Source organism: Mobula hypostoma, chromosome 19 (assembly GCF_963921235.1).
Source record: "Mobula hypostoma chromosome 19, sMobHyp1.1, whole genome shotgun sequence".
Lineage (NCBI taxonomy): Eukaryota > Metazoa > Chordata > Chondrichthyes > Myliobatiformes > Myliobatidae > Mobula > Mobula hypostoma.
The window spans coordinates 23451925-23468595 of NC_086115.1; the positions used below are offsets into that span (position 1 = coordinate 23451925).

At 44.4% G+C, this 16671-nt stretch overlaps 1 protein-coding gene across 3 annotated transcripts in view; it reads left to right on the forward strand.

The window, feature by feature from the left end:
- LOC134358902 (catenin alpha-3-like) overlaps nt 1-16671 on the forward strand; it is an 812224-nt gene that overhangs the window by 498120 nt on the left and 297433 nt on the right. For all 3 annotated transcript variants that reach the window (XM_063071542.1, XM_063071543.1, XM_063071544.1), the window contains one exon: nt 210-410. In XM_063071542.1, the coding sequence (XP_062927612.1) occupies nt 210-410 (201 nt within the window). The remainder of the gene's footprint in view (nt 1-209; nt 411-16671) is intronic.

The window sequence follows — 16671 nt, forward strand, 5'->3', positions numbered from 1 at the left end:
ATTCATTGATCACAATATTTAAGATCAGATCCTACTTTAGAATGAAAGGCTAGAGGGGAAACCTGCAGTGCACATCACCGCACACTTTCTCAAAAATGTAGGTCCTAATCAGCTGCATTCATTCTGTGTCATGCAAATGAGGGATGCTAATCAGTTTTACGCGCGTCGAAATTTGATTACCGATCTTTCCCCCGTATTTTGTTTTCCAGAAAGTCATATTCTAGAAGATGTGAATAACTGCATCATCTCTTTGAGGGAGAAGGATCCCGATACCCTGGATTGCGTTGCAGGGGCAATTCGAGGGCGGGCTGCTAGGGTTGCCCACATTGTCAGTTGTGAGATGGAAAACTACGAGCCTGGAGTCTACACTGAAAGTGTGATGAGAAGTGTCCAGTACCTGGAGGAATTTGGTAGGTGCCTTTCACTTCACCTTTGAGGAATCATGAGCATTTCACCCAAAATATACCTTCAATTCTCTACTCCATTTCAAAATTTTAGTTGGGTTTTCCTTCTTTACCTTGGTCGTAATTTACCTAGAGTAATTGTAACAAAGCAGAACTACGATGGAGTACTCCAGTAGTGACACGGATGCCTGCACTTTCCTCCATATATTTGAATAGTGCGTTCAAAGAATTTCTGGACGGAATAGTGAAAGTAAATTGAAGTATTTATACTGATGAATTGTACTGTGGAGCAGGTAGCTTGTTGAAATGGGTTAACATCAGTACAAAAATTGCAAAGGAAATGTCACATCAGCTCATAATAGCACAAATGCTCCTTAGGTTCTCAGAATCATATAGCATTGAAAGAGGTCCTTCTACCAACCGAGTCCATGCTGGCCCTCAAACACCCACATATACCAATCTGACACTAACTCAGTTTAGTCTGCCTGCATTCTCATCATCTGCCCACTCCCTCCCCCCACCCCACCCCGCTCCCCTGTTCCGACCTTCTACACATTAACAATAATTCATGATGGTCAGCTACCCTTCTGATCTGCACATTTTGGGATGTGGGTGGAAACACATGTAAGCTGGAGGATACCGACCCAGTCACAGGGATAATGTCTGAGGTCGAGAGGTGGCACTGGTCAGAATTAAAACTGTGTTATTGAAGTTGTGATGCACATTCTCTGGCCATAAATCAGCAAGCACATTCTTTCTTCATTTTCTTATAGAGTTGGCTCTATTTATGTAGAAATTTGTGTGAAGTGTTAATCTAAATTAAGCAATAATTCTAAGGTTAAGGTATTAAGGTATTTGAGTGTTTCCAATGTAGTACAATGTAAAATCAAGTGTCCCAGCTTTTGTCTGTATTTCAGTAAAGTAAACTGGGCCTGCAATCAGTTTGCAGACTGAGCTGGTAATCAAGTTGTAATTAAGCAGCTGATCCAGGCCAAATACAGGCTATTATCAGAAAAGAGAAAAACATTTAATAAAGGTCTTTTTTCAAGTAAGCTTGTGCGAGCTCGTTTGATTTGAAAATCAAGCAGGAAGCAAATCTGTTAACTGATTTTCTTCTGATAAAAGACTTTTTTCTAACGAGCTGACAGAAAGCAAGTCAGTCTTCTATACCTCCAGATTTCAATTCTGTAAAATAATTTATTTAGATAAAAGATAATTAGAATGTCTGGGAATCTGGAGTTTAGCTGGAGTGTTTTTTAAGGGATTTTTGTACAGTGTGAATTTCCGCCTTCACCTTCACTGTAAGCTTTTTTGTTGATACGTTTATCTGTCAAGCCTTTGAACAAAGGCTAAATATGACAGGCCGACTGCAGGGAAAGTGAAGGATCCTTCAATCAGTGTGGTATTGGTAATGAGCTACAGATGCAGTGCTTTTCCAAATGGATTTCAAAATACCTCTTCTTTGCTTTGACAAAATTGATTGATGTTTGTGCCTGTGGGAAATTGAATGCTGCAAAGAAAATTAAGCATCTGGGGCATTTTTAAATTGTGAAATATAGAGCATTGCTTAATTTGTTGTGACAGGTATTTCTGTCTTTATTTGTTAATTGCGAAACATTAGAGGAGAGCACAAAATTGGATAACCTGTCATCCCATTATAGAATGCATCCCCTGGCACTGGCTCTGTTTCAGCAGTGAGGCAAAGTGCTGCTTCAGCCCCTATGCAATTCTTTACTTATAGCAGGTCTGGTTGTAAATGCCACTGGTATAAAACAGCACTGGCATCACGGCTTTAAGGTTTTAAGCTAGGTCACAGTAGGCTATGCCTGACTGCTTTAAATGAAATCAAGTGAACTTTTATGAGATAGTCAAATGGTAAAACATGGTTTCGTTCTTTAATTTGGGTCCTGTGTTTTTAATGCAATAAAAATACTTTGGATGGCAAACATTTGAAATAGTGGCGTACCTTGTGAGAATAGGCTGAGTGAACTTGGCCTTTTCTTCTCGGAGCGACGGAGGACGAGAGGTGACCTGATAGAGGTGTATAAGATTATGAGGGGAATTGATCGTGTGGATAGCCAGAGGCTTTTTCCCAGGGCTGAAGTGGCTCCAAGGGGACGTAGTTTTAAGGTGCTTGGAAGCAGGTACAGAGGGGAGGTCAGGGCTAACTTTTCACACAGAGAGTGGTGGGTGCGTGGAATGGGCTGCCGGCAACATCTTTTAAGAGACTCTTAGATGGGTACATGGAGTTTAGTAAAATAGAGGGCTCTGCAGTAGGGTAATTCTAGGCAGTATCTAGAGTAGGTGACATGGTTGGCACAATATTGTGAGCCAAAGGGTCTGTAATGTGCTGTAGATTTCTATGTTCTAACTGTTGTTAGCAGAAACTCAGATGGTGAAAAGGAGGCTTACAGGAGTGATATAGACCAGGGGCTTGAGTGGCATCCCAACAACAACCTTACACTCAACATCAGTAAGACCAAGGAATTGATCGTGGACTTCAGGAAGTAGAAGCTGAGGGCACCACAATAACATAGTAGTTAGGGCAAAACTATTACAGCTAGAGGCATCGGAGTTCAGGGTTCATTTCCGATGTCATCTGTACAGAGTCTGTACGTTCTCCCTGTGGAATGCATTGGATTCCTCCGGGTGCTCCCACAGTCCAAAGATGTACCAGTTAGTAGGTTAATTGGTCATTGTAAATTGTCCCATCATTAGGCTAGAGTTATACTGGGGGTGCTGGGGCAGCATAGCTGAATGGGCCAGAAAGGCCTGTTCCACACTGTATCGCTGTAAGTTAAACCCACACCTGTCCGCTTTGAAGGTCAGCAGTGGAAAGGATGAGCAGGTTTAAGTTCCTGGGTATTGACATCTCTGAAGATCTGTCCTGGGACCAACATATTGATGCAGTTATGAAGAAGGCATTCCAGTGGTTATATTTCATTAGGATCTCCTCCTCGCTGACAGTCGACACTGGCACACCTCAGGCGTGCGTGCTTAGCCCACTGCTCTACTCTCTCCACACCCATGACAGTGTGGCTAAACACAGCTCAAGTGGATTCTATCAATTTGCTGATGATAAAGCCATTGTTGGCAGAATCTCAGATGGTGATGAGAGGACGTACAGGAGTGAGATATGCCAACTAGTGGAGTGGTGCTGCAGCAACAACCTGGCACTCAACGTCAGTAAGACGAAAGAGCTGATTGCAGACTTCAGAAAGGTTAAAATGAGGGAACACACACCAGTTCTTATAGAGGGATCAGAAGTTGAGAGAACGAACAATTTCAAGTTCCTGGATGTGAATTTCATTGAGGACCTAATCTGGACCTAACATCTCAATGCAGACATAAAGAAGGCAAGACGGCGGCTATTTTACATTAGGAGTTTGAAGAGATTTGGTATGTCTCCAAAATGACTTGAAGATATCCACAGATGTAGATCTGTAGATCATCATCTTTGAAAGCGCCACCAACTTCATCAAGCAACACACATCAAAGTTGCTGGTGAACGCAGCAGGCCAGGCAGCATCTCTAGGAAGAGGTACAGTCGACGTTTCAGGCCGGGACCCTTCATCAGGACTAACTGAAGGAAGAGTTAGTAAGAGATTTGAAAGTGGGAGGGGGAGGGGGAGCTCCAAAATGATGGGAGAAGACGATCCAAAATGATGGGAGAAGACAGGAGGGGGAGGGATGGAGACAAGAGCTGGACAGGTGATTGGCAAAAGGGATATGAGAGGATCATGGGACAGGAGGCCCAGGGAGAAGGAAAAGGGGGAGGGGGGGAAACCCAGAGGGTGGGCAAGGGGTATAGTCAGAGGGACAGAGAGAGAAAAAGGAGAGTGAGAGAAAGAATGTGTGTATATAAATAACGGTTGGGGTACGAGGGGGAGGTGGGGCATTAGCGGAAGTTAGAGAAGTCAATGTTCATGCCATCAGGTTGGAGGCTACCCAGACGGAATATAAGGTGTTGTTCCTCCAACCTGAGTGTGGCTTCATCTTTACAATAGAGGAGGCCATGGATAGACATGTAAGAATGGGAATGGGATGTGGAATAAAAATGTGTGGCCACTGGGAGATCCTGCTTTCTCTGGCGGACAGAGCGTAGGTGTTCAGCAAAACGATCTCGCAGTCTGCAACGGGTCTCTAGAAGGCCACATCGGGAGCACTGGATGCAGTATATCAGCCCAGCCGACTCACAGGTGAAGTGTCGCCTCATCTGGAAGGACTGTCTGGGGCCCTGAATGGTGGTAAAGGAGGATATGTAAGGGCATGTGTAGCATTTGTTCCACTTACAAGGATAAGTGCCAGGAGGGAGATCAGTGGGGAGGGATGGGGGGGACGAATGGACAAGGGAGTCGCGTAGGGAGCGATCCCTGCGGAAAGCGGGGGGGGGGAGGGAAAGATGTGCTTAATTGTGGGATCCCGTTGGAGGTGGCGGAAGTTACGGAGAATAATATGTTGGACCTGAAGGCTGGTGGGGTGGTAGGTGAGAACCGGGGAACCCTATTCCTAGTGGGATGGTCGGAGGATGGAGTGAGAACAGATGTGCGTGAAATGGGGGAGATGCGTTTGAGAGCAGAGTTGATGGTGGTGGAAGGGAAACCCCTTTCTTTAAAAAAGGAGGACATCTCCCTCGTCCTGGAATGAAAACCCTCATCCTGAGAGCAGATGCGACGGATACGGAGGAATTGCGAGAAGGGGATGGCATTTTTGCAAGAGCAGGGTGAGAAGAGGAATAGTCCAGATAGCTGTGAGAGTCAGTAGGCTTATAGTAGACATCAGTAGATAAGTTGTCTCCAGAGATAGAGACAGAAAGATCTAGAAAGGGGAGGGAGATGTCAGAAGTGGACCAGGTAAACTTGAGGGCAGGGTGAAAGTTGGAGGCAAAGTTAATAAAGTCAATGAGCTCAGCATGCGTGCAGGAAGCAGCGCCAATGCAGTCGCCAAAGTAGCAAAGGAAAAGTGGGGAACAGATACCAGAATAGGTTTGGAACATAGATTGTTCCACAAAGCCAACAAAAAGGCAGGCATAGCTCGGACCCATGCGGGTGCCCATAGCTACACCTTTAGTTTGGAGGAAGTGGGAGGAGTCAAAAGAGAAATTATTAAGAGTAAGGACTAATTCTGCTAGATGGAGCAGAGTGGTGGTAGAGGGGAACTGATTAGGTCTGAAATCCAAAAAAAGCAGAGAGCTTTGAGACCTTCCTGATGGGGGATGGAAGTATATAGGGACTGGACATCCATGGTGAACATAAAGCGGTGGGGGCCAGGGAACTTAAAATCATCGAAAAGTTTAAGAGCGTGAGAAGTGTCACTGACATAGGTAGGAAGGGATTGAACAAGGGGGGATAAAACCATGTTGAGGTATGCAGAAACCAGTTCGGTGGGGCAGGAGCAAGCTGAGACAATAGGTCCGCCAGTCGAGACGGTTGATGTTCCGTTGGCAGTTAGCAATAAAGAGATCCAGAGCAGGCAGAAGACCAGAGCAGGGTGTCCATGAAGAGGAGGAGGGTTGAATACGGGAGAAGGGGTCGTCGGTGGGGGTGAAAGAGTCCTTGCCGAAGAAGTAGGCTCGGAGACGGAGACGGCGGAAGAAGAGTTCCGCATCATGGCGAACGCGGAACTCACTGAGGTGTGGGCGAAGGGGGACAAAGGTGAGGCCCTTACTGAGGACAGAGCGTTCTGCCTCAGACAGTTGAAGGTTGGAGGGGATGGTAAAGACCCGGCACGGATGGACACCCTGCTCTGGTCTTCTGCCTGCTCTGGATCTCTTTATTGCTAACTGCCGACGGGACATCAACCGTCTCGACTTCACCGCACCTTGTTCCCATTCCAACCTTACTCCTTCCGAACACTCTGCTCTGCACTCCCTCCACACTAATCCTAACCTTACTATTAAACCCGCCGATAAGGGGGGTGCTGTTGTAGTCTGATGCACTGACCTCTACCTTGCCGAGGCACAGTGACAACTCACGGATACCTCCTCTTATTTACCCCTCGATCGTGACCCCACTTATGAGCACTAGGCCATTGTCTCCCACACCATCACCGACTTTATCCGCTCAGGGGATCTCCCATCCACTGCTACCAGCCTTATAGTTCCCACACCTCGCACTTCCCGTTTCTACCTCCTACCCAAGATCCACAAACCTGCCTGTCCTGGCAGACCTATTGTCTCAGCTTGCTCCTGCCCCACCGAACTCGCTTCTGCATACCTCGACACGATTTTATCCCCCCTTGTTCAATCCCTTCCTACCTATGTTCATGACACTTCTCACGCTCTTAAACTTTTTGATGATTTTAAGTTCCCTGGCCCCCACCACTTTATGTTCACCATGGATGTCCAGTCCCTATATACTTCGATCCCCCATCAGGAAGGTCTCAAAGCTCTCCGCTTCTTTTTGGATTCCAGACCTAATCAGTTCCCCTCTACCACCACTCTGCTCCGTCTAGCGGAATTAGTCCTTACTCATAATAATTTCTCCTTTGGCTCCTCCCACTTCCTCCAAACTAGAGGTGTAGCTATGGGCACCCGCATGGGTCCGAGCTATGCCTGCCTTTTTGTTGGCTTTGTGGAACAATCTATGTTCCAAACCTATTCTGGTATCTGTCCCCCACTTTTCCTTTGCTACTTTGGCGACTGCATTGGCGCTGCTTCCTGCACGCATGCTGAGCTCATTGACTTTATTAACTTTGCCTCCAACTTTCACCCTGCCCTCAAGTTTACCTGGTCCATTTCCGACACCTCCCTCCCCTTTCTAGATCTTTCTGTCTCTATCTCTGGAGACAACTTATCCACTGATGTCTACTATAAGCCTACTGACTCTCACAGCTATCTGGACTATTCCTCTTCTCACCCTGTCTCTTGCAAAAATGCCATCCTCTTCTCGCAATTCCTCCGTCTCCGCCGCATCTGCTCTCAGGGTGAGGCCTTTCATTCCAGGACGAGGGAGATGTCCTCCTTTTTTAAAGGGGCTTCCCTTCCTCCACCATCAACTCTGCTCTCAAACGCATCTCTCCCATTTCACGCACATCTGCTCTCACTCCATCCTCCCGCCATCCCACTAGGAATAGGGTTCCCCTGGTCCTCACCTACCATCCCACCGGCCTCCGGGTCCAACATATTATTCTCCGTAACTTCCACCACCTCCAACGGGATCCCACAACTAAGCACATCTTTCCCTCCCCACCCCTCTGCTTCCCGCAGGGATCACTCCCTACGCGACTCCCTTGTCCATTCGTCCCCCCCCCATCCCTCCCCACTGATCTCCCTCCTGGCACTTATCCTTGTAAGCGGAACAAGTGCTACACATGACCTTACACTTCCTCCCTTACCACCATTCAGGGCCCCAGACAGTCCTTCCAGGTGAGGCGACACTTCACCTGTGAGTCGGCTGGCGTGATATACTGCGTCCGGTGCTCCCGATGTGGCCTTCTATATATTGGCGAGACCCGACGCAGACTGGGAGATCGTTTTGCTGAACACCTATGCTCTGTCCGCCAGAGAAAGCAGGATCTCCCAGTGGCCACACATTTTAATTCCACATCCCATTCCCGTTCTGACATGTTTATCCTCGGCCTCCTCTACTGTAAAGATGAAGCCACACTCAGGTTGGAGGAACAACACCTTATATTCTGACTGGGTAGCCTCCAACCTGATGGCATGAACATTGACTTCTCTAACTTCCGCTAATGCCCCATCTCCCCCTCGTACCCCATGCGCTATTTATTTATATACACACATTCTTTTCCTCACTCTCCTTTTTCTCCTTCTGTCACTCTGACTATACCCCTTGCCCATCCTCTGGGTTCACCCCCCCTCCCCCTTTTCCTTCTCCCTGGGCCTCCTGTCCCATGATCCTCTCATATCCCTTTTGCCAATCACCTGTCCAGTTCTTGGCTCCATCCCTCCCCCTCCTGTCTTCTCCTATCATTTTGGATCTCCCCCTCCCCCTCCCACCTTCAAACCTCTTACTAGCTCTTCCTTCAGTTAGTCCTGACGAAGGGTCTCGGCCTGAAACGTCAACTGTACCTCTTCCTAGAGATGCTGCCTGGCCTGCTGCGTTCACCAGCAACTTTGATGTGTGTTGCTTGAATTTCCAGCATCTGCAGAATTCCTCGTGTTTGCGTTTTTAAACCAACTTCATCAACTTTCCTCCAACTTCCACCCTGTCCTCAAATTTACCTGGTCCATTTCCAACACCTCCTTCCCCTTTCTTGATCTCTCTGTCTCTGTCTCTGGAGACAGCTTATCTACTGATGTCTATTACAAACCCACTGACTCTCACAGCTCCCTGGACTATACCTCTTCCCACTTTATTGCTCATAAAAGTGCCATCCCCTTCTCTCAATTCCTCTGTCTCCACCACATGTGCTCTCAGGTTAGGCTTTTCATTCCAGAACAAAGGAGATGTCCTTCAGAGAAAGAGGTTTCCTTTTCTCCATCTTCAACGCTACCCTCAACCACTTCCCTTCCATTTCACACACATCTGTCCTCACCCCATCCTCCTGCCACCCCACCAGGGTTAGGGTTCCTCTTGTCTTCACCTACCACCCCACCAGCCTCCATGTCCAGCACATAATTCTCCATAACTTCCGCCATATCCAGCGGAATCCCACCACCAAGCAAATCTTTCCCTCCCCCACACTTTCTGTTTTCCACAGGAATCGATCCCTATGCGACTCCTTTGTCCATTCATCCCTCCCCACCGATCTTCCTCCTGGCACTTATCCTTGCAAATGGAGCAAGTGCCACACTTGCCCCTGCACCTCCTCCCACTACCATTCAGGGCCCCAAACAGTCCTTCCAGGTGAGGCGATACTTCACTTGTGAATATGTTGGGTTCATATACTGTGGTCAGTGCTCCTGGTGTGGCCTTCTGTATACTGGTGATACCCAACGCACATTGGGAGACGATGTCACCAAGCATCTACTTTCCGCTCGCCTGAATAAGTGGGATCTCCCAGTGGCCACCCATTTTAATTTCACTTCCCATTCCCATTCCGACATACCAGTCCATGGTGTCCTCTACTGCTGTGATGAGGTCACACTCAGGTTGGAGGTGCAACACCTTAAATTCTATCTGGGTGGCCTCCAACCTGATGGCATGAACATCAATTTCTCAAAATTCCGGTAATGCCCTCCATTCACCATTCCCCATTCCCATTTCCCTCTCTCACCTTATCTCCTTACCTGCCCATCACCTCCCTCTGGTGCTCCTCCTCCTTTTCTTTCTTCCATGGTCTTCTATCCTGTCCTATCAGATTCCCCCTTCTCCAGCCCTGGATCTCTTTCACCAATCAACTTCCCAGTTCTTTACCTCACACCTTCCCCCTCCTGATGTCACCTCTCACCTTGTGGTTCCTCCTCCCCTCCCCTTACCCTCATACTCTGACTCCTCATCTTTTCCTCCAGTCCTGGTGAAGGGACTCAGCCTGAAACATAGACCGTGCTCTTCTCCACTGTTGCTGCCTGACCTGCTGAGTTCCCCCAGCATTTTGTCTGTGTTACCCAGAACATGACCTCTTTTCATTAATGCCATGAGGAAAAGCTTCTTCTGGTCTGCCATCAGATTTCTGAACGATCCATGAACCCATGAACACTACCTCACTATGTTTGCTCTCTCTTTGCACTGCCTATTTCATTATTTTATATATATTTCTCATTGTAGGTTATAATAGTTTTAAGTCTTGCATTGTACTGCTGCCACCAAACAACAAACTTCATGACATAATAAACCTGATTCTGAAGTTCAAGAAGTCAGGTAGTACCTGCAGAGAGAGAGAGAAAAAAACAGTTAATGTTTCAGTGTGATGATCTTTCATCAAAGTTTTTCCTCTCTCTCCATAGATGCCACTTGACATACTAAACATAATTTAATTAAATAAGAGTCCTGCTAAAGGGTCTCGGCCCAAAATGTCGACTGTACTCTTTTCCATACATGCAGCCTGGCCTGCTGAGTTCCTTTAGCATTCTGTGCCTGTTGCTTGGATTTCCAGCATCTGCAGATTTTCCCATGTTTATAATTTCAGCAACTTTTGCTTACATTAATATCACAAATTTGTGAAAGTTGGTTATTAAGCACAATTAAATCAAGTAAATTTGTTATCAAAGTACATATATGTCACATATAGTCTGAGATTGATTATCTTGCAGGTATTCACAGTAGAACAAAAAAATACAACAGAATCCATGAAAACCTATCCACAAACAATGAGCAAAAGAAGACAAACTGCAAAATTACAAATAATAATAAATAGATAGATAGATAATACTGAGAACATGACTTGTAGTGCCCTTGAAAGCGAGTCCATAATTTGGTTTGAGTGATCAGTCAGTGTTGAGGTGGGTGAAGTTATCCACGCTGATTCAGAAGGGTAATAACTCTTCCAACACAGGAATCATTTCACGTTCTGGTTCTTTAACTATAGTTTAGTTAACACCCTGCAGTACCCAGGTCCAGTTTCACTTTATCAAAATATACCCAAAGCAGTGCAATCTCCTTGCCAAAGTCTGTGTCCTTTAGTGTTTGTGACAAGTTTTTCTCTTGTGCCCTTGCTGTTTTCGAGGTTTGGTGCAAGGTAATATGTGGGCATCTTCCACTATACCAAGGAGAGAAAATATTTGTATCTGTTGTCACTCCCTCCCGCTCCTCCAGTAAACATTTGGGTCCTAAATATATCAGAGTGTTCCAAACTATGTCCAGCTGCTGAGCTCACGCCACACTTTGTCTCTGATGCTCTGGATTTCCAGCATCTGCAGAATCTCTTGTATCGAGACGAGAGTGTATTTTGAGCAATGACTTGACTGATAAGGTCAACCTCTCTAGATAGCTTCATACTGATATGTGGGTCTGTAGGTAGTTGCATGATAATTAATACATAAAATTAATGGTAATGATTACTTGGTATGATGACAATTAATAGGCAAAGTTAGGTCATTAATATGCAAGGTAGGTGTTAATTAATATGCAAGATTAATGTTAAATGATACCCACAGTGAATGCTTATTAATATGCAAGAACTAACGCTGATTAATATGCCGCAGTATAGTTGTACATACAACTGGTGAATTGTGAGCAGCAGCTAGATATTTAGTACAACTCTTCATAGTCAGGTGTGCTGTAGAGTCATAGAACACTACAGCACAGAAACGTGTCCTTCAGCCTCTCTAATTGGTGCTGAATTATTAATCTTCCTAGCCCATTGACCTGCACTTGACCTGTCACCCTCTACACCCCTCCCATCCTATCTTGTTCTTTCAGAGAGGCATTTGGTACCAAGAGGCAGTCAGACAACAGTAACTATGCAAGGAAAGGAGATGTTAAACTGGAGAACAGATAGGAGCTGTCCCAAAGATAGGAAAGTCAAGTGCAGGCTGTTTGAGCAGAGTGCAGTCAGCTGGAAGGTCTGCTCCAACAGTTTTGCACTTGACTATCCTATCTTTAGGAGAGCTCATATCTGGATTTGTTGTCACTCATTCAAGGTGGATCTTATCATCTCATTGACTCTCCTGGGATTCATTGGAATAAACCAGTTCTTCTTTCAAACCAGGCTTCTGCTCAGGCAGCACTTTATTCAACAAAAGTTTGGAAAGACTGAAGGAGCAGGCAAGAGATCAAAAGTTCCAGAGAAATCCAAAAAACAGAATTGGGAAACAGGCAGAGTCAACATTCAGATGGACAGAGTTCAGATACGAATGCTGGAAAGGCTCAGGGAAATTCACTGGCACAATCTGACAACGAACGGGTGAAAACACAGGACTGAAATACACTGAGCAATAAACAGAGAGGCAGATGATAGGTGGAGCACAATGAGACACAGGTGGCAGCAATACAGGTAGTAATGAGAAACAGGTTACTGAGAGACGGAGTACTCAGTAATACAGGGGCCGGAGTAGAGCAGGAGTGGGGACAGGAGCACATGGGACATGAAAACAAACAAGAGTACATGGCAGTACAAAACCACAGAATGACGGCTAGGGGGAAACACACAAAAAGACATAGTTCAACTGGAGGTACTGACAGGTGGACACTTAGCAGGGAAGTATCTATAATAGACCTTAAGAAGTAAAGTCCTAGTAGTCAGACCAAATCTGAGAGAAAAGGAAGGAACTAAGGAGATGGAAGTGCAGAGGGAGACAGTCCAGGAGGCAGAGTTTTAACAGAAAGAATGGGCACTGCCAATAAAGTGTAGGCAAAGGGCTGGTGACCGCAAAGCAGGTAAGGAAGCTTGCAGACACAGGGTGCAGTAAAACATTGAGAGACTAGAAAATATGGAAGTAGCAAGCAAATCTTAAGGTTATATAATTTATACATTCTTGTTGAACAACAAGTTTGTCATGAGGGAAGTGATTGGAGTTTAGGGGTTAGAGTGGCTGAGGAAACTGCTTGCATCCTTTCCAGTCGGAATCAAAATTGGGTTTGTTATCACTCTGCAGTGAAATTTGTGGTTCTGTGGCAGCAGAATAGTGCAATCTATTAAAAAAATCTTACTATAAGTTACTACAAGAAAGATGAAATAATCAATAAGTAATGTAAAAAGAGGGCAAAGTACAGTAGTCAGGTAATGATCTTGAGTACATTGACCATTCAAAAATCTGATGGCAGAGGAGAAGAAGCTGTTCATAGAATGTTGAGTGGTTGTCTTCAGACTCCTGTACCTCCTCCCTGAAGGTACTACAGGAGCCCAAAGACCCACAGTCAAAGTTTTTAATAATTACTAACCTAAGATAGCAGAGGAAACAAGGAAAAAATAGAGTAAAGCATCTTATTGACTCAAGGAGTGCAATGTTATCTAGTTTGTTATTTCAGAGGTTCATTTTTTTATCTTCAAAGTATGCATGTACAATACAACTCTGACATTCGACTTCTCCAGATAGCCACGAAATACAGAAAAACTACGGGTGTCGTTGAAAGAAAAGACATCAACACCCCTCCCCACATGAAAAGGAAAAAGAAACAAAACTCACAAAACCCAACCCCACCACTCCCTCCCTCGCACAAAAAAACTAACAGATCACCCATGAGGAAAATGACAGCTGAAACAACAAACCCCCCAGCCCTCCCTTGCACAAAAGCCAACATATTGCCCACCGGGCGGGCGGCAGCCGGAACATCAAAAAAACCCCAACCCCAACACCCCTCCCTCACAAAAAAACAAAGGCATCATCAAACCCCCCAATCCCTCCCCTGCAAAGAAGAACATCGCCAGCACCACCAAGCCCCCAGAGCACTCTCCCACACACCAAAACCAACATATTGCCACACAGAAAAACCAACAAGGACAACCCCTCCCTTCCACAAAAACCAACACAAGGTCAACATGGAACCCTAACCCACCAGTTGGCAACAAGAAAGAAGACACAGAAAACTGAAGGAGAGCAACATAAACTACAGTCCAAAAATCACATAAATCTCAGAAAATATCCTCCCACCAGAACCCAGGAGAGCAGCTGCTCAAACTCTGTCCTTCCGTGAACAGCGACCGCTACGCTGCTGACCTACACCAGTTAGAGGTACAACTACTTAGCAATAAACACAAGGATTTTTCTCTCCTGTCCACTGATCTAATCAGTGTGACTCCTTTTGTTACCAGTTGAAAATGGGATTCATTAAAACTGTCCCTGCTTTTAATTTACCAGAGCAATCATCAGAGGATCCCTTTGTCTAGTATTTAGATGTTTATCAGTCCCTAAAGCGAGAGTTTCCATTGTTGGGTTTCATTGATCAGTGTATAACTATAATTAGAGGTGAACACAGTGGGAATTATGACAGGAACTTTGTACCATTTGGCTGCACTAAATGTTAGTTCACTTGTCTACAGATTAGAAATTCAATTGCAGAGCATACTGTAGCATTTATAATAGTCTTGAAAAAGAAGCTGTAGTTTTGAAAACCCCTCTTTCCATGAGAATGCAGTAGCAGTATCGGTCAGTTTGAATACATGGTTAAAACCAGAACTGCTATCTTTATTTGTGGGTTACTGTTGATGAGGCTACAAAGAATAATTTCATCAAATCTGGTATGGATTCCTTGCACAATTTGTTTTCGTTTTAGTTCATATTTTCACGCATATATGTTCATATTTTGTTGAACATTCTGACAGTACAGAAGTGGTGACAAGAGTCAGTGTTTTGTATCTCCAGAGCATAAAACTAATTGCAAAAAATAAAAGACGAGAACCCTGGATAACGGATCATAGTTACTCTTTTACTTTCAGCAAGCTATGCTCATCATGTGGTAGCATCATGACGTAGACAATTCATGTCGTTTTAAATATAGCCCAAAATTGATTATTTAAGTGAACAAGAATGCTTAATCAAACAAAACATTTACAATATTACTCAAATATTCCCGAACTATCAAATCCACAAGTCTCCTCCCTGCAGTATAATTTATATCACAACTACTATTCACAGCACAGTAAATTTTAAATTGTCCCATGTAGGCCTAAGATTTAATAGCTGTGGAGGCTTTCTTACTCTTGTGGAATAGCATCTTTCCTGATAAGGAGGTCACTCTGCTTGGCAAGAGAGACTAGTGGCTGTGAAACAATCTCAGGCTCTGGGACCTGTTCCATTGAGTTTGTAGGAGTTTTGGACTGTGAAAATGGTTCTGACAGCTCTGGCCAGCTTTCTTCTCCAACAATTGACTCTGCTCTCCTCAACTGATCAATGTGCTGTCTCTAGACGATATCAGACACTGTGTAGGAGAGTGATCCAGTTTTGTACTCCATCTTTCCGAGTACCCACTTTTGATCACTGTTCTAGACCCTCATCAAGACTGCTTGTCCAGGAGTGAAACATCAAACCTCCCTCTTTGAGGGGCATTCAATTTGTCTCAAATATTTGTCCTGCATACTCTTCCGGAAATTGGGCTTGAGGAGATTCAAGCATGAATGCGCAGGACGACCCAGGAACAGTATAGATGGTGAGTTGTTGGTTCTGGACTGTGCTGTGTTGCTATGTGCAAGGAGGAGATTGGAGAGCTTCTTTTCCAGTGTCAGCATAATGCATACTGCTGACATTACTTGCAATGCATTCTTTACACTCTGGACAATCCTTTCCACCAAGCTGTTTGTAGCTGGGCGGCACGGTACAAATATAATTTGTCTTATTCCATTCATTTTCAGGAATGACTGAAACAGCCAAATTTTCATTAATTTGCTGTTCACTTCTACTGTAAGCCACATTGCTTGTCTATTTTTAGTTTTCATATTGTAAATTTCAAAGCTACCTGTCCTGTATTACTCTCATTGTTATCAGATTTTCATCAGCTGTGTGTAGATTAGAGCCCTTTTTGAAACTGCAGTTTTTTTTATCTTTTTCCACGTGCAGCCCATTTATTTTTTTCTGCTTGACATGCTCTTGGTATGTTGAATTTTTTTGTTTTTATGTTTACATGTTGCAACTTTGTTCACGCTCACTTTCATTCCTGACTACAACTCAATTGTGTTCTGTCTGCTGTTTCCATTGACACAGCAATTTCAACTGCTCTTTTAAATGTGAGTTGTGCTTCAGTTAGAAGCCATTTTTGAATGCTTTCTTGTAAGATTCCACAAACCAAACAATCTTTCAGTGCGTCATTAAGCTGATTACTGATCTAACGTTGTTCAGACAATCTCTTCAGTTCAGCCACTTAAGTTGAAATGAACTCCCTTCTTTTTGATTCAACTTATGAAACCCAAAGTGGTCTCCAATCAACAATGGTTTCAGTTCTAAATGTTCCTGCATTACTTTAACAATATCAGGAAAATTTATTTTGGCTGGTTTGGTTGGAACAGTTAAACATTTAAGCAACCTATATGCCTTTAAACCCAGTGTACTCAGAAAAACTGGTACTTGTTTCTCATCAACGCTTCCATTTTCTTTAAAATGCTATTCAATTTGCTAAGTATACATGATCCTGTTATCTGTTGTGCAAACAAACTCATCTATCTTTCTGATGTAGCCAGCCATTTCTACATCTTTTATTTATGATTGTTATCACCCAGTACTCACTATTCATGAACCTGTGAATTTGTCCAATTCCTGCTTTTTCTTCTAAACTAGACCAACTTTTTCCCCTTACAAAGAAAAAACTTGTACTGCACTGCTTTTATTTTGCTCAACTGTTTCTCATTGTGCTACTTTTTTTTTTAACTCAAATATCTTGTTGAGCTTCAGCAGGTAGATAGTCATCCTGTGTTTGATTAAAACTTCCTTGTCACCACTGTTATTTTTGTAACTCTAAAACATAAAATTAATTTCAAGAAAAAGACAGTAGCC